Here is a 19,748-nt window from a genome sequence, read left to right on the forward strand (position 1 = left end):
CATCCATCCTGTGCAAAAAAAACCCCTCCTGCAATATAATATCAACCATCAAACATTAAAGATTTAACTTTGCTCCAGAATAACTGGATAGTTCTTAGTTGAAAAAATTAGAAATGAGAACCTCTTACTGAAGCCAGACAAAGCGTTAGAGTACTTCACTTCAATCTATTACCAGAGTAAATCAAAATGAACAGTTTGTCTAAATACTAAAAACAAAGAACCTTTAAAGTCACTTCTGCAAATCTATGCAGCAAATTTGGATATAGTAATATACATATCCCCCTTTTTATGCTTTCATATTTATTCAAGTGTAATGCTGAAATTTTCAGCTCTCTATAGCCGATTCCTAAATAAAAATGTATTAGGCACTTTTAAAATGAATTTATTTCAAAAGTCTCATTTATACATTAGCCATAAGTTCTTTTAGTAAAAAGTATTTAGGTATGAAAGTGTTTTTTTTTTTTTTAAGTCATTTAAAATACAACTTTTTAATAAAATCCAACAGGTTTTAAACATACCTTTCACATTCTCATTAAGTTCTTTCCATAAGGCACATGTATAGGCATTTCAAAGGAGCAGTTAATTACAACTTTCCAAATCTTTACAACTTTTATAAAACGCTCTCTTTGGAAAAGCATACAATGGATAATATACAAACATCAGTGGCACATTGCAAATTTTAGACAGAACTATAAATGAGATCTTCATGCATACCCAGACCTTGGTGACTTACCTCCACTGGGGAATAAACCGTTACTGGATACAAAGTAGTGTTACGACTACTCTGCATAAAGTATTTAAATGTACTTTTTTGTTAAAAAAAAAAAAAAAGCCTGGAAGTTCCAGGGTAAACACAATTCTTGAAATTTATGTTAAAATCTGTTTCTAGTAAAAACTATTTAATCTCCCAAGTGCAAAAGGCAAGGAAAATACTAAATTGCTACTGGGTATTTCAGAAGTGGAAAAGTAGAGTTCTCTGAGCAAATTTACAGAGGAAAAAAGTTGCCTTTTAAAGCGGATAGTGGTTCTGGGTTTTAATTTACCCTAGACAGGATGAGAAGCATTTAATCACAGCATCCCTTTAAAAAAGAAAAAAGGAAAAAAAAAGTCAGTGAGGATATTTGTTATTTTGTTTCTATGCATCTAAACCATTAACTATTTACAATTATAAATATGGCAGAAACTAAAGACAGATAGCAATAGTTTATCACATGCAGGATCTGTGTGTGAGTGGCTCTACCAAACCAGCTAAAGCCCAGGCTCCAGCCCGGTCTGTACCGAGGTTCTTCCAGGCTGTTTGCATTGCAGCCCATGCTGAAATGCAGACACAGTGCTGGGAACTGCTCTGCAGCACGTGGGAGGCTGAGCAAAGGGCAGAGCCCGACTGCGCAAGGGCTGCCCAGCAAGGGCACAGCTGAGGAGCGCCCAATCCACAGCAAGGCACAGCTGCCAGGACTCCAAGCCACATCGGAGTTGGATAAAGCACAGGCTGAAGGGTTAAAGTGTGCACTGACAGTGCAGGATGGAGAGAGCTGATTCAGCCCTAAGGTTTGGAAGATCTGGAGGGTTCTTTTTTTTCAAACAATAAACTGTTTTCTGTTCTCTGATTGTTACACTCAGATCACTCTAGTCTCCTTTATTTTAACTTTTCCCAGAAAAGTAACAACTTACTAAGGAGTGGAATTTGTATTCTGTTGCTAGTCAGTTTCAAAAAAAGAAGAAACATACTATCATCACTCCTTAAAGTCACTTAGCTGTATGCATTTTGGTTTTGTTGCATTTGTTGTTGTTTTCATTTGGGTCTGGTTTGGTGGGGCTTTTTGTTGCCATGCCAACTGGAGAGCTACCATTAACTAAAGCAAACAAACAGAAACCAACAACCTCCACCCCAATAAACCCACGAACAAGTAAATTGTTCTGAAGAGCAAACCATGAATGGAGTTAAACCAAGGAGTGGTAATTTTTTGAAATCAAGAGAAATGCATACTTCAAACAATGACATAATACTATTCTCTGGCACTCAGCACGGTTTAAATCACTGTTCCCATAAGAAAGGCAGCCTATACAACATATTTATGATACCACTCCACATAAGCAAATAACTCAGTAATCCCTAAAGAAATCACAGTGTTACCAAAACCAGTCTATATAAAATTCAGTTCTTTGGCTCTTAAAATCTAATAGATAGATAAACCCAAAGAAATTAACTGGTGCATATAACCTCATGTTTTTCTCCCCAGAACTTAGAAGTACTGTTGGTAGGGAAGAAAATGTCAGAGAGACCAGAAGCTCAATGTGCTTTCTCTACAGAGCAGACCATTAAAATAAAAGAGAAAAAAAAGGAATGAACCTACTGAGACTGTCTCCTGGCCACAAGAATTCAGAATACTACTTTTGACTGGGTCAGCTTGAGTTGTCAGAAATAGCAAAACGACGGTTTGAAGCCTGAGTTCAGTTCTTTTATTCACTGTAATTATCAACTACTATCTTTGAAAAAAATCCTTCCTAGATGAAATCTGAAGCTTTAAAAAAACATAGTACAGGTGTTTTGGCAATGCTACAGGAAAATACCAGCTGAAACAGGTAGACAATACTTTGAATTCTTTTTCCCCACACTTCTACTACAGAAAACCTCACTATACTGAAGTGCTTAATTCTTTCAAAAAAAAAAAAAAAAAAAACCAAAACCAAAAAAACAAAAAAACCACTTCTGGAAAGACCAAACAGCATTTTACATGAATCACAGAAAAAACAGATTCTTACATTTGATTACTTGCATGTGTTTTCACTATGTGTTTGGTCTGCTTTCATTCGCTTTTTGTACACACAAGAATGAAAGGGAAGAGAGAAGCTTGCCAGAATGAAAATAAAGACAAAGCATTGCTTTTGCCCCTTCTAAAAATGATGGAGGAATTCGGAAATAGGAACAGAAGCTGCCACTATGTTGTTTGTTTGCTTTTAACTAGGACCTCAGATCCATAAGCTACCTTTAATTTTAGTTACAGAAAAGTCACTATTGCATCACTATATTGCTAAATCATTGAAGAATTTAAACAAAACTTTGATATATTTCCAGTGATGGAAACTAGAGAGAAATTTATTACACAGAATTACTATGTATTGTACTTCTATTTAAAGCTTATATTAAGCATGACTTTTAAGTTCAGCAATACCATTTTCTAAAAATTAAAAGAAAGGGAGGATGTTATATTTTTCCAGACACATAAAGTATTTCCCCTCCCGCCAGCATAAAGGTAGCTGACTTTTGTTAAGATGGAAATTATTATGCAGACTCACCTTGCAAAAGGAATATAAGACAGACTATACCTGAAAAAAAGAGGAAAAAAGTATATTTGCAGAGCGTTCAAGTCTCTCCTAGAACCAAATTATTTCACTTTAGCCGAGCATTAATAAAAGCAATCTGTTGTAACAAAATTTTAAACAAGGTTACCTATTCAATTTAATGCTTATCTGAGAAAAGATGACATGTTTGGACAAGAACTAAACATATTGACAAGGACTTGGTAGTTTACTTTTTCCTTGTTTGGTTGGGTTTTCTTCTCTTTTTTTTATGTAGTTCATAACTTCTATTGCACATGAACTTTAAAAAAAACCCCCTGACTTAATATTGCCAAATCCAAAAGGAACAGAGATTTATTTTTCCAGTTTAAAAGACAATCTAAATTACTACGCAAACATACATCTAATCGTATTATATATGTAACTAAATACAGATACATGCTGTAGTTTAAATAATATTCCACAATTCTGACACTCAGACAGCTGACAAATCTATTATTCTCTGAAAACTGCTTCTCACAAGCCTCCAGGCAGTGTTCTGTTCTCATGCCCAGCCTGATCATGCCCAGCCTAGGACTCTTTAACAAATGTGAACTGTCTGCTGCAAACACGTGCAGCACAGTCTGAGCTAGCGGTCTTCCCTCTATCTAGCACCATGCCCAGCAGTCCCTGTCCTGAACAAATGGTTCCTTGTCCTCAGACCCACGTGCAGTATAGACTGTGTATTCAGGGCAAGGTCAAACAAGAACTGTGGTCACCTTGGGTTGCCTGAGAGCTAGCACCAAGTAATTCACCTGAGAAAAGGACACAAAGCGTGTATCTCTGAGGAGAAAGCAGTAACTTCCAGAACTTCTGCCAGGCTTGCAAGCATTCACCTGACTGCACCCACACACTGCCAAACCCAGCCCCTGAGCATACTCGTGGTCATCACAGTACCTGCTGCACTAAATTCACCCTCTCACATCCACCCACTCTTTACCCAGTGCCACTGTATATTCCCAGGGCAGGACGTACCCTAGGAAAATGTTTTTTAGTTCCTTTCACTTCAAAAATGAAAAATTAGTTAGAATTCAAAAAAGAGGAGATTATACTGTTACTTTCACAACACAGAAAAAGCATGAAAATTTTTTTGCATATATATTCCTTTCGTATGGCTTCAGATAAGTTCACACATTGCAGAATATACTTCAAATTACCATTTTTGCAAGACGATTGAATATAGATTTTGCTGGAGTTACACAACCTAGCTGAGAAAAACAGATTGAGGCTAGCATTTGGGCACACTTATATGTGAATCATATATATATAGGTTTATAATCATGCGGGTGTAGGGGCAGAGAGAAGAAATTAAAAGGAATTTTAAGAATCTTACCAGGTCATTGCCAAGAACTGCAATATGCAGAATAACATCGCCAAACCTTTTTTGTTCCACTAAGTAAAAATAAAGCGAATACTGCAAGTTAGTTCATTTTGCACCACTCCAGTCTATACTGTAAACAATTGGCACAGTCTGTTCAATCAAAAATTGAGTTAACTGACATTGCCTACATTTCCTTCTCTGAATTTGTTATTTCTTTCCCAACAACTCTCCATTAATTTTATCCATCACTCCATTAGCATCATGCTATGAAAACCTTTTCTAGCTTTGAAAACACCTAACAACACCAGTGTTAACACTCACTCACATCACTGTACTTCTGCAAATATGGAAGTTCATTCCAGTGACATAATTACTTCTACAGAATGTAACTACAGACAGTTTTCAACCAAGATGCTTGAAGATACTTCTGGTTTTTTTCCGTTGTCTTAACCAGCTTAATACTCTGTATCCATGGCTTCTAAAGATGACTACACACTCTCTGATATTTTCTGACAAAAGTATGCACCACTGAAACAGTATTTTAACTTGCTTTTCTTTAGTTTTTATTCTAGAGGTCTGCAGACTGAACCTGATGCTCTAGATTTTGCATACTCATCTACATCACATGCAGGTGGAAGGATGCACTTGCTTTACAGCCAGCAGGCTCATCGCTCCACCTAAGCTCAACCACAGCCAACAACAAATTCACCACACACAACGAGCTCACCTTTCCTCCACAACTGAACTGTATCTTAAAGCTACAATACAATTAATGTACTAATGAAGTTAGATTGCTTTTTAGAGGAGAAAAGTACTCTCACTTACCCAGAATACAGCACACAGAGTCAATATTAGGCAAAGCTGGGGTGAGGAGAGAAAAAAAAAAGGATGAATACTACAAATAAACAACAAAGCAAGTACAGTAACTGATTCCATGTTTTCGGTGGGCAATCAGCATTTGAAAATTAACTTATGAAACAAGCAGAGCCAAAGGCTGTTGTACAGTGACTATATGATGAACTCCATGTAAAGCGGTGTATTCACGGCCAGAAGGGCTGAGACAAGTCTTAGAAGAAAGACAAGTCAGGAGTTGACCTCAGGAATCAGAAGGAGTATAGCCTGGTGTGTGCACCCTTATGTGTTGGTTCTGTTAAGAGGTGGGCTTAGATGACAAAGCTTTATTGAAAGGAATCAAATAGTCTGGTAACTGCTACTCTCTTATTCCACTACATACTATCATTTTAACCTAGTATTTGTAACACCTGTCTCTCACAAGAAATATGTGTGCACCGCTAGGAACAACCCCTTATTAAAAACAACCATTCTCAATTACTGTATCTGGCAAATACAGGCTATGCCTCATCTGCCAGTGCTTTTTCATCTTCTGACAGTAATGAAGAGTCTGCTACGGAGCAGCTGCCTCAGGTACAATGAAAAAGCTCACAGGAAGCTTTGTTCAAAGTGCTTTAACACTTTGGATGGAACATTACTAAGATATGGTTTACTATGCCAAATAATCACACCATTTTGCAAGCTTAACCATCAGTTAGAACTTTTCCACTAAATCTTATCTGGCTTCCTCCATTTGTCATTACACATAGTAGAAAACAGAACAAAACTACAAGTTAATTTTCGCTTGAAAAAAAATTTGTTGGTGTTTTATTGAAAGGAATAAAAATAACAGACTCTTTGGAAATTTTCCAAACATGTTTGTGACTCCTCAACTGCCTACAATTCTAGTTTTGTGTTACGATGGGGATCAAAACAGCCAAATTCATCCAAAGTTTTCAAAACTTTTAATTTTCCAGTTCTTCTCTGTTTTACTGAAATTTCCATACTAAAAGCCTTAGCTCTCATCCAATGTTCATGTTCACCATTAGATGAAACCTTTCATTCTCTCTTTTCCCAACTTTGTTGGTAGCCTGGTCTGCACAGGTAGGTCTGTGATGTTTGCTCTGCTCTGTTCTCTTTCCATTTCCCTGATGTGTCCTGTTTTTACAGCCTTCAAAGCGAGTTCTTTTCTTTGTCACCATGTCTGAGCATGGTGGATGACAGGATCATCAGAGCAAAATGATTTTTGTGCCTGCTGTTTTAAGTGTCTGGCTTAGGCTCTCAGTTTCACTGGAAAAAGCCCACAGCTGTAAACTGTTGGAGAATTCATGCTCAGCAAATACAGACTCTATGAGAACTGGAGATATTCTTGCACAATTTTAATTCAGGCCTACAAAACATTAACTTCCTGGGACTTGTAACTTGGTATGAGTTGTAAATAATGACAGAACAACAAAAAAACCACCACTAAAACAACACAAAACAAACCTCTTGAACAAAACTTGGAGTCTAAGCAATGACCAAGTGACTTCCCCAAAAGATATGGGCAAATGTAAGCTTCTTAAACGAGATTATAACTTTTTTTTTAATGTGGGTGTGTGAGAGGAAGAACATACAACCCCCCATATGACAGCCATCCAGAAGAATTTATGAAGACATTCTTACCCACTAATCGACTAGAAAAACAAATTATATGATAGGGAGAATAGGAAAGCCAACTACACTTCAAAATTAAATTTGAAACAAATCAGTAGGAACAAGAGAGAAAAGCATAAAACAGAGAAGAAGCAAGGGGACAAAGTTGTTTTAACTACCTAATATAGACCTTTGGGATAGGAATTCTGATATTGGAGAGAAGGTTTTTTTCCATCCTCCTGGAAGAAGAAATGATGGTCATGGAAGTAAAGGAGCCAGGGATGTCACAATGGAGCATCTCAAAGCCGAACATGTGGCCTCCCAGACTTTGGGGAAATAAATTAATTTTCTTCATTGCTTTGAAGATTCTGAACCACTGACCTTTACAGACCAAGCTGCAGCCAACAAACAACTGTCAAGCTACAATTAGTGACCACTGACTTTTCACAGTGGCTAAAAAATCTCTCACCTTGTTCTTGAAGAAAATATTTTAGAAAATAAATTAAAAATAATTAACCTGGTATTAGCATTTACTAAGAAATATTTAGTAAAGAACATTTTACTCCAAATGATTAATTTAAAAATCATAAACAACAAAAACACACACATTCTTAGAAAGGAGGTAGATGCTCTTTGTGACATACAAAGCTAAACAATTTGATGGTCATTTCTCAACAGAATGAAGAGGTAGACTGAGAAGTAACCTCCCTTTAGAAAAGCATTAAATTTAGCTTTGAGGCTAATGGAAAATACATTTTTTTAATAAAAGGAAACAAAACCAGTATATTTACCAACATCACAATTGTAGCTACTAATCGTTTTGGATCAAACATTGCTTTCAGTTGCTTCAGTGGTCCCATCAGGAAACATGTACTAATAGGAGAAAAAAACCAAAACAAATTGTAAATCACTTTCAAATAACTCTTCCTAAAAGACAGTAGGTAATTAACCAGTTTTCCAACAGATAGATGACTACAAAGACTTTAAAAAAAGATATTTCAGTGCTTAGCAACAGAGATTCACTAGAACAGAAGGTGAAATACTCCATGAATTTAGCCCTGGAAACAGTTTATGAGTCACCCTTGGTCACGAAATTCTTTCCAAAATATTACCATAGTAAAAAAAAGTAACAGGCAAATACAAGAACACTTATATTGGTTGAGATAAGAGACGATAGAGAGTGTGACAAGGATATACTTAAGAAATAACAGAAGAGCATAGAAGCAAATCAGTTTTCATGAACTCTTTCATTGAATAAGAAGAAAAACATTTCCACTAATAATCTGTTTGATGGTGCTGAACGCCATTTATAAATAAAGACAATTAAGGAAGCAGTGCAGTTACAGTTAAATTTAAATCATATTAAGAGACACGAAATGGGAGGAGATTAAACAATGACTATAAGTAGCTCTACATGAATTTAGAGATGGGTGGGTAGTCAAAGATGTTTTGATTGTTATTTTAAGATGGCAAGCACCAAAATACATAGAAAAAAAAAAGATGAGAAAACTCAACTGCAGAAGTAAATGAGATCATATCCAAGATTTGAGGAAAGATAATGGGAGCAAATACAGTGGTTAGAGCTTTTTACATTACCAAAACAAAACATTCTGCTATAAGTATAGCAGAGGGTTATCAAGTTGAAGTCTAGTGAAATTTTTGTTGAAGCTGTTATTTATAACAACTGACTTGCCAAAATAATGTCAAGATTACAAAGACCAACCTGCTGTAGAAAATTCTTGTTTCCCAATAGATTTTTTTTACTCGGGCAGAATGCAAGTAGCTACAATCAAGATTACAGGGAAGCTCTATCTCTTTTAGTCAAACTCAGCAAGCAAAAAGGCAGGAAAAAGTTCAGTAGTTTGTATTAATCTTCCTACTTTTTTCTACTCTTAACTACAGTAGTAGTTAAGTAGTTAACTTGAAGGGAGAATGAAAACCATCAGCAACACCACATGCTGTACCTTCTCATGCAAAGAAATGCCATCTGAACTAAGATTTCACAACCTCAGGAGTAATTCTCTGGCTCAAATATTTGAGATGAGTCTCTTCCTTGTCATTCTGCTTTGTAGAAAACACAACAATTTAATGAGTTAAAATGCCTGTAATCTTGTGGTAGTCTGAATGCTTTACTACAGAGCAGAAAACCTAGTTTAACTCCTTTTCTAGTCATTCAGTTTTATATGAAATGAAGCAGGGAACAGTTTGATAGAGTTTCCTCCTGAAACCAATAATAAGCCTCCTAAGATAGAAGAAATATGGGAATCCACATTCCAAGCAGTAAATAGAGCTCTATCTTCCACATCCAAATGTTCTCCTACCAGCAACTTTGCACATGTATCTCCTTCATTTTTTTTAATCTTATGTAGACAAACCCCAAATGTCCACATTAAATGGAAAAAAGTTTTCACAATTCGATAGGAAAAGTTTTGAATTAACTGCAATCCAAACTAAATTCTTCTCAGTATTTTTTCATCTTGTCTGCTGGGCCATAAAATTAAATTAAGACAAAAAAAAGGGGTGTGAAGAACTAGGAGAAAATATCAGTTAGCTAGTAGAAGAATACAGATGAAGAAAATATGGTGGTAAAAAGCAGTTAAGTTTAGGCCACAAGAAATAAGCAGAAAAAATACAGAAAGCAAAATGCATTGTTTGTAATCTGATTGGCATTGAGAAGACCGAGACCACAAGAGTTTCTCCAGATATGAGATTCCATAGGGAGCAGAAAGAAAGGCTGGGAAAAAATTCTAGACACCCTCCAGTTAAACAGAATAATTCTTTTAGACACACCACATTCTGTAGGAGATACACTCATCATCCCTGAGGATAATCAAGTAAGTACCATTGTTTTCATGTGCATGGTTAGAAAATGACAGTAAAAACAAGCTAGAGGGGACTGAACAGGCTAATAAGAGTTTGCATCTTTGGTTTAAATACAGACTTGCAAATGAGCCTAGAAAAGTTTAAATCTGCTTGTCAATTTGGGACTTCATTGTCATCTCCTACTGTTCTTAGAACACACTTGCCTGTTGTTTATATCTCAAAGGACTACTGAAGGAAAAAGGGGCCTCTTTTCTCTTCTAATCTTAGCTGGAGTCCAGACTAAAGTTTTCCAGCATTCTCCTAAAAGAAATACTAGTCTGTAAAAACTTTCCTCTTAACTCAATTAGACTCGATTAGTAGTAAGTTTCTAAAATGCTCATTTAATTTTAAGAAGTGAAAACACACTCAAAGTACCAGGTAAAAACAACACAACCAAAAAACCTTACTCCAAACCAACAACAAAGAATAAAGAGTAAGATAAGGGAGAGAAAGGCAAACACTTAGCCTTGCCTATCTCCACTATCAACTTTCTGTCTTGTTTTAGTATGAGATGGAATAGTTCTACAACTGAGACTCAATGTCAGTATAGAAATTATTGTCTCCTAACAAATTTGTTGAGGAAAAGCAGTACACTTTCATGTTTCTCTAACGCTTATGTCACATTACCTGAGTTTCAACAGATTAACAACGCTTTGACTCAAGAATTAAGTCACTTGAGTGAAGTCATAGAGCCCATGAAAGTCAAGACCACACTCCGTGGGGTTTGAGTCCCATGACCATGCCTCAACTACTCTAAGATAATAGGAGGACAAACAGAAACTGAAAATACCTTATGGACATTAAGTTGTTTCTTATGCGCCTTTCAAACTGTGAAAGGAAAGTTTTCAATTTTAAGAGGCCCTCTTCTGCAAATTATTTCAGGACTGTTATGTGAAACACTTCAAAGAACCAAACAGAGAGTTTAAAAACACACTACGAACCAATTTTAGATTCTGCCTTCAGCCTTACAGTCAAAACAAGGATTTCCTGAACGTTTCCTTTTTGAAAGAGTTTTCTTGGAAACAGGATGATCTCTCTGTTAAAAACAAAAAGCTCCTTCCAGTAACAAGGAATCCACACAGTGGGCAGACTACCAGTTTGCTCCTGAAGCTGAAGTACTTACATACCTGGCAGAAGGATTTAGCTGTAAAAAGTAAAAAACATTCAGCTAGCAATTTGTTACTCATACTTTAGATAGCAGTTGTGATATGTCCGCAAAGAGGTGTGTAAGATAACTGATATACAACAAAACTGTAAAACAAACAAGTTTTTGTTATTAGCATTTCAATATGAAACAATGTTGTTTATATGCGACATAGACAGCACTCTAAAATAAAAGCAAATGGAAATGTAGCTGAAAAGGAGGGTACTTTTCTAATAACAATAACTAAGAAATCATACCTGGCTAGTGCAGCAATATTTCCCAGGGTGTAGAACACTGCAAAAAGTTTGATCCCCTTTGGGAGCCATAGCAATGCTGTTCCCTATAAAAGACAGGTTATTGGTATGTTTGCAATCAGTTAAGTCAATTTATTTAGATTTTTATAGTCTATAAATACAACTTCGTACTGCAAAGAGCATCATTCTGACATATACTAGCAGAGCACACTGCTCTCAGAGTTGCAGCTGTCACTACCCAGAACACTTCTATTGCCACCTGCTGGCAGACAATGTGTTGGTTTACTGTAGTTCCAGATATTTTTACAACTAGGCAATGTTTGTTTACTGTTCATATTCTATTCACAACACTTTTGCTTTTGTTACAATGCCTCACTGTACATCCTACACCGCTGCACACAAGATAAAATGTCATAAAGCTGCACTAATATTCACCATCTCCTTTCTCCTCCAATCAACCATTTGGACTTGCAGTCTAAATACACACTGAGGCTGAACAGAAACATTTCAGAACTCTTCCAGATACCTCTTCCCTCCGCTAAACTTAAAAAAATCCAAAGCCTTCTGCTGATCACAGCTACCTATGATGATCAGGGAGAAAAGGAATCATAGCATGGTTTGGACTGGAAGGGACCTCAAAGATCACTTAGATCCAACCGCCACTGCCATGGGCAGGGGCACCTCCCACTAAACCAGGCGGCTCACAGCCCCATTCAGCCTGGCTTTGAACATTGCCAGGGATGGGGCATCCACAACTTCGCTGGACAACCTGTTCTACTGCCTCACAATAAAGAATTTCTTCCATATATCTAACTTAAATTTTCCTGTTTTCAATTTGTACCCGTTATCCCTTGTCCTATCACTACGGCTCCTGATGAAGAGCAAGAGCCCCTTCCGGGCTTCCCTGTAGGTCTCCTTTAGATACTGGAAGGCTGCTATGAGGTCTCCATACAACCTTCTGTTCTACAGGCTGTACAGACCCAACATTCTCAGCCTGTCGGAGCCTAAATAGAGCCTCAACTAGAAGCAAAACAAACTGTGATCTGCACACTGTCCTGAAAAAACCCAACCAAACAAAAAAGCAACTGCATTCTACTCAATTGCAATTTCAGTGGAAATCTGTGGTAAAAGGAAAAGAGGAAGAAAGACAGAGGGAGGACAGGAAGGGGAGAGATAAGGGGGAGGAAGGAAAAGAGGGAGGACTTCCCCCATGTTTTTTCACCTTCTTCTGGGAATTTCCATGCAGCTGAAAAACTGCTTTCTAGTGCAAGTTACCCGTGCCTGATTTTGACAGACCCAAGCAATTAAGAGATCTCAACTCTTAACTGCAGGCTGGAGACTCCTGCCAGCCCCTAAAGTTCAGGAATGAACAAATGATTTGCTGACTGTAAAACCAGCAGGAGTGCAGCAGGTTTTTCAAGTGTCAACACACAACCACAGTCATCACCTTGATTTGTTGAGTGTGACATGCTACACATGTGGTTTCTTCAGCTTTTAAAAACCTTTCAAGCTTCCCCCCTCTTTTATCCCTTTATTAGAGAGAATAAAAGTAAAATGGGTACACACCTCTTTCCTAATACACAAATTACAAAAAATAGGGTATATTTTGTCAGTGTTCAAGCCTTTTAGTAAGAAAATGTATTATGCTACAATAAAAATGCTCTCTTCTGTAGTTGGAAGAAAAATAGCCAAAATCATAATTTAGAGATCAACAGCCAATTATACATTTAATGTCCACTTAAATAAATGCATACAAAATTTAGAATACAGGATAAAGCAAACACAGAATCACATAGAAAGTAGGAATGTGAATGAGGTTCAGCTGTAGAACAGTAATAAAGCACAAGGAAAAAAATAACTTTACTTACAAGAAAAGAACACAAAATGCCAGCAACAAAGCATATGCCAAACCATCTGACTCGAGTACCAAAGCTGAGCGTTGAGGCATCAAGGACCTTAATAGGAAGAGAGGAAAAAGAGGCATTACAAACCCAGTTTTGAACAATCTAAAGAACGTTTTTTTTCTTTACCACCAAACTCCTGAATTTCAAACAAAATAATTTTTTAGCTGGAAATAATTATTTTACCTTGCTTAAGAGTCGCTTGTGTATTAATTCTTTCATATTACAAAATTATATTATCAATTTGGAACACGTGGAAACGTATTTACAAACAAAGAAAAAAGACAAAATCCATAAAGGCATATCCTGGCATGCAAGCAATTGCTGCTTCACTTTCAAACAGATTTTCTTATTACCACACAATTGAAAATAGTCAGAATTGTACCAAATCAAAAGAATGAGTGGACCTCCTAGCAATCTGCAGAGGAATTAATCTATTTGTGCAACACCGTAGGTTCCTATAGACATTACCACCTTTTCCTGTCACTAAGAGGATCCCTCGTACATATTAATGCCAGTATCCACTGCAAGCATTACAACTGCAATTACTGCTCCTTACAGGGTGAGGGTGTAGGCAGATCGACACAGCTTGTCTCACCAGACTAGGATAACTTGCTGAAAGGGAATATTTCACTTCCTGCTTCTCCAGAGTGACTCCAGAACATAATGAGCTGAGCTACCTGACACAACCCATGACAAGAGAACAGAATTAGTGTTCCTTCTATTCTGATGACCTTGCTAAGGAGCCAAGCCAGCTCTGCAAGCTGTCAGAAAAGCAGCAGGGGTGATGTAAGGAAAGAGGCAGGGCCATGTATCTGGCAGAAAGGCTCCTTTCAGCAGAAGTGATTTGTTAGATGTCCTCAGCTCATCTCCACCCATGCTGTAAGAACAATGAATTTCAGTTTACTCCCGGTCACTACAATTAAATGTACTTTCTATTCTAAACCGGCCTATTAAGTGAAGTGTTGCTTCAGCTTACATAAAATTACTTTAAAAAACCAACTTTCCTATTTGTTTAGATGTCACAGGCAAATTTGCTCTCTTGTTATCGAGTCAACATGTATTTTAATCAAGTCTTATTAACCAAATATACATGATAGGCCTTTCCCAGCCAATGAATATGGTATTTCTTCTTATCTCTTGAGAAAATTCTCTTTCAGGCAGTGGTCAATGAACCAAGGAAATCTGTTACTGCTTAGAACAATTTCACATCTCTACAAATGAAGAAACTATATCTAGTTTAATAAAAAAAGTGCTGCACGCACGCTCACATACAGGTGCTGTGATGACAGAACTTCTCAAAGCTCAGAAGATGCAGCTTACCTTGTTAGGTCCGACACTTTATCCTTATGTATGCATTAAAGAAACAGACAAAAACAGTAACTGAACAATGGCTAAGTATTTTAAATCATATTTGACAGTCATAGTCCTGAATGCCTGCACATTTAAGAGTAGGAATAGCTGGTAGGACACAGCTGAAGATACCCATTTCAATCATGCCTTTAGTTACACCTATTCATGCAACTAATCATAAGCATGCAAACACAAAAAAAGAGTAAAAATTCTTTCCATCCATGTTCAGAAATGAAGTGTAGATAGGCCATACTATCAGTAAACGCAACACACACATTTCAGATTGCCTAGAAAACAGGGAAAGGATGAAGACCAATAATTTATTCAGGTGCATCAGGCTCATTGCTGCCACTTACTGCTCTTCTAATCTTAATATCTGACAGTGCTCCTGAAGTGACTACCAGGACATTTCATTCTTCAAATAAATTTGAAAATAGCTTTATCTTCATTTAAATCCCTAACAGTTAAGAGGTGAAAAAATAAAAACAAACCAAAAAAAAAAAAAACCAGCACAAGAACTAAGAGAACCACACAAAGGCTTGGAGCAAAAAAATGCCACAAACCCCAAAAAGTTAGATACATTTTATGGATTTAACTCTTAAAAACTTCGATTGACAATATATCCACATGAACTACAGGAAGAAAATGAAGGCTCATCCTCCAACCATTCCAGGTGATGTCACCATTTATATTGTCAAGCTGAACCTATTTAATGCAATGTTTGAAATCCAAAAACTGGGGATCTGGTAATGCATTTTCTTAGTCCCTGATACCTAAGGGGACTGAGGGAGACCTTATTGCAGTCTACAGCTTCCTTATGAGGGGAAGCAGAGGGGAAGACACTGATCCCTTCTCTGTGGTGACCAGAGTCAGGACCCGAGGGAACAGCAGAAACTGTTACAGGAGGTTTAGGCTGGATATCAGGTAAAAGTTCTTCACCCAGAGGGTGGCTGGGCACTGGAACAGGCTCCCCAGGGCAGTGGTCACAGCACCAGCCTGAGAGAGTTCAAGAAGCATTTGAACAATGCTCTCAGGCACATGGTGTGGCTCTTAGGGATGGTGCTGTGCCTCTTGGGGATGGTGCTGGGCAGGGCCAGGAACCGGACTCGATGGTCCTTGTGGGTCCCTTCCTATCTACAACTTACACCTTTTGGGTTTCATGGAAGCAATGGGACTCATTACCTTTCCAAGACGCCTGTTTCAACCCTGCGGTGAAGCACCTTGCTGCAAAAGTTGAGTTACAGATACACAGTTCAACTGAGTAAACCGCAGCTTGTGCTAAAATGCCAGGCTCACTCCAGAAGCTGAAGACCTGACACTGCACATATCCTGCCACACGTGCTGCAGGCAGTAATTCCTATACTAGGGGCCATGAGACATCCTGAAGTAACAACTTAGGTTCTTAGGGACTATGAACCCTAAAAAAAAGTACATCTAAACTACCCTTGCAAAAAAAGCAGGAAACAACGGAAAAGGTGATAAAGATTTTTTTGTGCGTGTCTGACATAAATTATACAGCTAATCCCAGATTTCAGACAAAAAGAGTTGGCATTGCAGTCTATGATATTTGCATTAGCAAAAGCTTTTATTTAGGAGACTGAAAAAATTACCAGGCATGTTCCACATCTGTAGTTCATGTGGAGGACTACACAGTAGTGGTGGCAAGGGAGTTCCTGCAAAACATACCCTTCTTCCTATATGGTTTATCAGCTTGTTTCTAACAAGAAAAAGAAAAATTAAACTGAAATCAACAAAAGGAAATCCTTAGTTTTTTAGTGCTAAACTTTAATGCCAAATTCCTGGGCAAGAAGCAAAGCTTTTTATTCACAGGATATTTCAAGCAAATACTATATAAAATAAGTGACTGGAATCTGGAAGGGGGACTTTCTGAAACATAAGGAACAGTCTTGCAATAGTCTGATACACAAGTTGGAAGTGCCAGTAACAGCATCATTGCTGAACAGTTTGCAATGGACACACAACAAACAATATGAATGATAATCCACAAGGCTGCTTTTGATGAAAAATATTTCTTGTAGCTCTGAACATTCACCTAGGCTCCCCCCACATATTAATGATCTTATAACAGCTTTCCATGTAGGCAAACAGAGAAACATAACCACTTTGTTTTACTATTCTAGAAGCTAACAATTACACCTTTTCTCAATGGTAAATATGCAAGTAATGGAGAAAATTCAAAGAGACACTGAGTAAATTTGCAGAATTGAGTTTCTAAGCCACAAGGAAAAAAATATTTATAAAGATATATTTTCATCTTTCCCTAACAGGCCTCCTTATTTGTATTTCTATCAGCACTTGAGAGTAAAATATAGGAAATGTAATATACATTTTCTTATGAAAATATTATAAATACCTGGTCTATTCCTCTTTGTTGAAATCTTGTCGAGTGTTTAAGCAGCTGTCAGCTGTCACACAGACTGATTTTATATTAGTTTTGGTGCTGATAAAACTAAACAGCATAAGGCTGCCCTGAAAACATCATAACACTGCTACACTTACTATTTATTATTGATCTTTTTGGTAATGAATTCCTTTAATTTTTTTATATATATATTTAGAATAATGGATCTAATTGCAGCAAGAAACAACAGCTGAAGAGTTTAGAAAGTACAAAAAGACTTCACTGAATCATCACAGAGTTATTTCATTATAGACTTGTCTTCTACTTAGCAGGAATGACTACTGACTTCATGATAATGGTTCTGCAAAAAATCAAGGGATAGAATACAGATATATCTATGGACTTGAACCATACGATGGCTATTACACAACTATCAGATACTCCAAAGAGAGGAGCATTGTTTTCAACCAAACACATGACTTGTCTCCAGAGAGATCATTAAAACCGCTCAAGATTTTACACAGACAGTGCATACCCTCACATGTTCTTTCACAGCCCTACCTCTTACCAAGTGTTCCTCTCTGCATGGGTGCACAGACTTTTTTGCTCTAATGCACACACTTTAAAAATAGTCAGCACCACTCAGCTCCAGCTTTAGTGAACGTCACGTATGAATTTCCTCTCTAAAAAAGAGGCTTGATTTCCACGGTTCTACAAACACATTGCTACCTTGAGAGAAAAATACAGCTGAAAAATTGCCTGACCTAAACACTGGACTTTTTTCTTAAGTCAAGAGGTATTTATTTATTTTAAAGAGCTCTCTGGTTCATCTCAGCATGAAGCTACTTTGCACTGCACCAAAGACACATTTATAAGTCTTCTTCTATCAGGTACTGGATAGTTTTAAGTATAGGCAGATTTTTCTTATTTAAAGTCTTTTCTGGCTATAACGGTATCATTACATGCAATAGTGAAATCATATATAGTTTAATTACTGACATTTAACAAATTAGCACATTCTTAGCTATCTCCTCAGGAAATACACCTCAAATATAAAAGCATTAACTATGTAGGCATTTATCTACTGATTGCCACCTTAAAACAACTATCACATGTGCCTCACATGAAATGTGCCTGGCGATGGCAGAATAATTCTCTTGGAACTGAACTGAGATTAGCAGAAATGTAAGTATTTCCTTGATAATCCTGAGAACACCAGGTGAAGCATACCTCCAAAATGCTGGCAGCCAGTTCTGGTGTGAAAGGGCACGGATTCTACACTGCTTCCAGAATCAATGGACACAATTTAGCTGCTTTGCTGTGGCAGAGAAGCCAAACTCATGAACCTTGAAGACCAACAGCAACTCAGTGCAAAACTAAGTGCAAAACTAAGTGATGCGTATCAGCAGCAAGCTGCTAGAACTAATATTATGCCAGCTGTGCTCAGGCTGTGCTGGTTCACCAAGGTTTGTGCGCTGCAGCTCAGATCCCAGCTACGTTCCAACCTCCTCCACCACGCTCTAGCACCCTCTAAGTAGCGAGCAGTATCAAGATATTCCTTGATGTAGGGCACTTTGACCTGCAGTCACATGAACTGAGAGGGAGCAGAGGGAATGAATGGTTCTTTGTAAGCATGCGCAGCTTTATTTCAACCTAGAGATTAATTCTCAGGAATGCATGGTCTTCAAACACAGTAAAAACGAAACAAAAAAAAACCCCTGACGATGAGGAAGATAGTGGGAACGAAACAGAAAAATTAAGCCACACTTAAGGAGTAAGGGGCAAAAAGTAACTTCAGCAGAATATACATAAAACGTCTAAAGAAAACCCTTGCTTTTGCAAATTTAAGGGCATAGGGGAATGGAGAAGCAATTTACACTGAATCGCAGAATCAGTAGGGTTGGAAGGGAGCAGTGTGTTATGCGGTCCGAATTCCCTGCCTAAGCACAAGAAAACTTCGCAGAAACCAAAGGACCCCAAGTCACCAACACAGCCAAAAGCTTCACACACCAGGAATTCGCCAAAACCCATCCTCCGGGCAGGGCCTGCTGCCCACAACCCTCGTCCCACGGCGCACGCCGCAAACTTTGCTCCCTCCTTCGCCTGCCCATCTCTGCCCCGGTCGGGCAGGCACCAGGAAGCGGGGTGTGCGTGTGCGCAGGCCAGGGACGAAGGAAGGCAGAGTGGGGAACACGGCAGCGCCCGAGCCACCGACACCGGGATGGGGATGGGGATGGGGTTGGGGACGGGGCCGGCGCGGGGAGGCTCCAGCGCCGCTCGACCCCCGCGCGCCCCGCGCCGGGGAGGGGGAGGGAGAGCGGGCTCCCGCCGAGCCGTACCTGCGCCGTCAGTCCCTGCTCCTCGTCGTCCTGCCCGGCCAGCACCCGCCGCAGCTTCTCCATGCCGGCCCTCCCTGCGCAGGGCCGCGCCGGGGGTCGGGATGGGGCGGGACGGGGCCGCGCTCCACCACGGGCCACCGGCCCAACCGGGAAGTGACGCGCGCCCCGAGGCGGTGGCGGCGCCGCGCCTGCGCACTCCGGGCCGCTCCGCAGCATCCCCGTGGGACGGCGCTGGCCCCGCCGCCCAGCCGAGTGCGCGGGTGGGGCGAGGGGGCCCCGGTGTAGCCCTCACTGGAGGCACCGGGGAGGAAGAATGGCTTTTTCAGCCTGACCCCGGCTTCATCGTCGCCCGCAGAATCGGCCTTCGCACAGCAGCGTGATTCTCATGAGCGCGCTGAACACAGAAC

General features: G+C 38.8%; 1 protein-coding gene across 2 annotated transcripts; it reads right to left on the reverse strand.

The window, feature by feature from the left end:
- Nucleotides 1-366: 366 nt before the first annotated feature.
- Nucleotides 367-19,503, reverse strand: SFT2D1 (SFT2 domain containing 1). Of its 2 annotated transcripts, none has more exons than XM_042025099.1 (8): nt 19,342-19,503; nt 13,255-13,341; nt 11,390-11,472; nt 7,918-7,999; nt 5,486-5,521; nt 4,673-4,731; nt 3,298-3,327; nt 367-1,079 (listed from the first exon to the last, which is right to left on the reverse strand). In XM_042025099.1, exons 1-8 carry the CDS (start codon nt 19,402-19,404, stop codon nt 1,040-1,042), a joined length of 480 nt encoding a protein of 159 aa, XP_041881033.1. In that variant the 5' UTR covers nt 19,405-19,503; the 3' UTR covers nt 367-1,039. The 2 variants fall into 2 exon arrangements, with proteins under 2 accessions (XP_041881033.1, XP_041881034.1); XM_042025100.1 differs by lacking the exon at nt 19,342-19,503 and adding an exon at nt 16,251-16,343.
- Between the last annotated feature and the right edge of the window lie 245 nt (nt 19,504-19,748).

Source organism: Corvus kubaryi, unplaced genomic scaffold, assembly GCF_017639235.1.
Source record: "Corvus kubaryi isolate FWS band 111438036 unplaced genomic scaffold, C.kubaryi_AGA036_p1.0 37266, whole genome shotgun sequence".
Lineage (NCBI taxonomy): Eukaryota > Metazoa > Chordata > Aves > Passeriformes > Corvidae > Corvus > Corvus kubaryi.

Excerpts from the sequence above, each read along its gene's own strand:
- SFT2D1 (XM_042025099.1), bottom strand. The coding sequence starts at position 19,404 with ATGGAGAAGCTGCGGCGGGTGCTGGCCGGGCAGGACGACGAGGAGCAG. Across the intron at positions 11,473-13,254 it reads GCATTTTGTGTTCTTTTCTT|GGAACAGCATTGCTATGGCT; the intron begins GTAAGTAAAGTT and ends TGTCTTTTATAG. Across the intron at positions 3,328-4,672 it reads CAGTTCTTGGCAATGACCTG|GTATAGTCTGTCTTATATTC; the intron begins GTAAGATTCTTA and ends TCTTTTTTTCAG.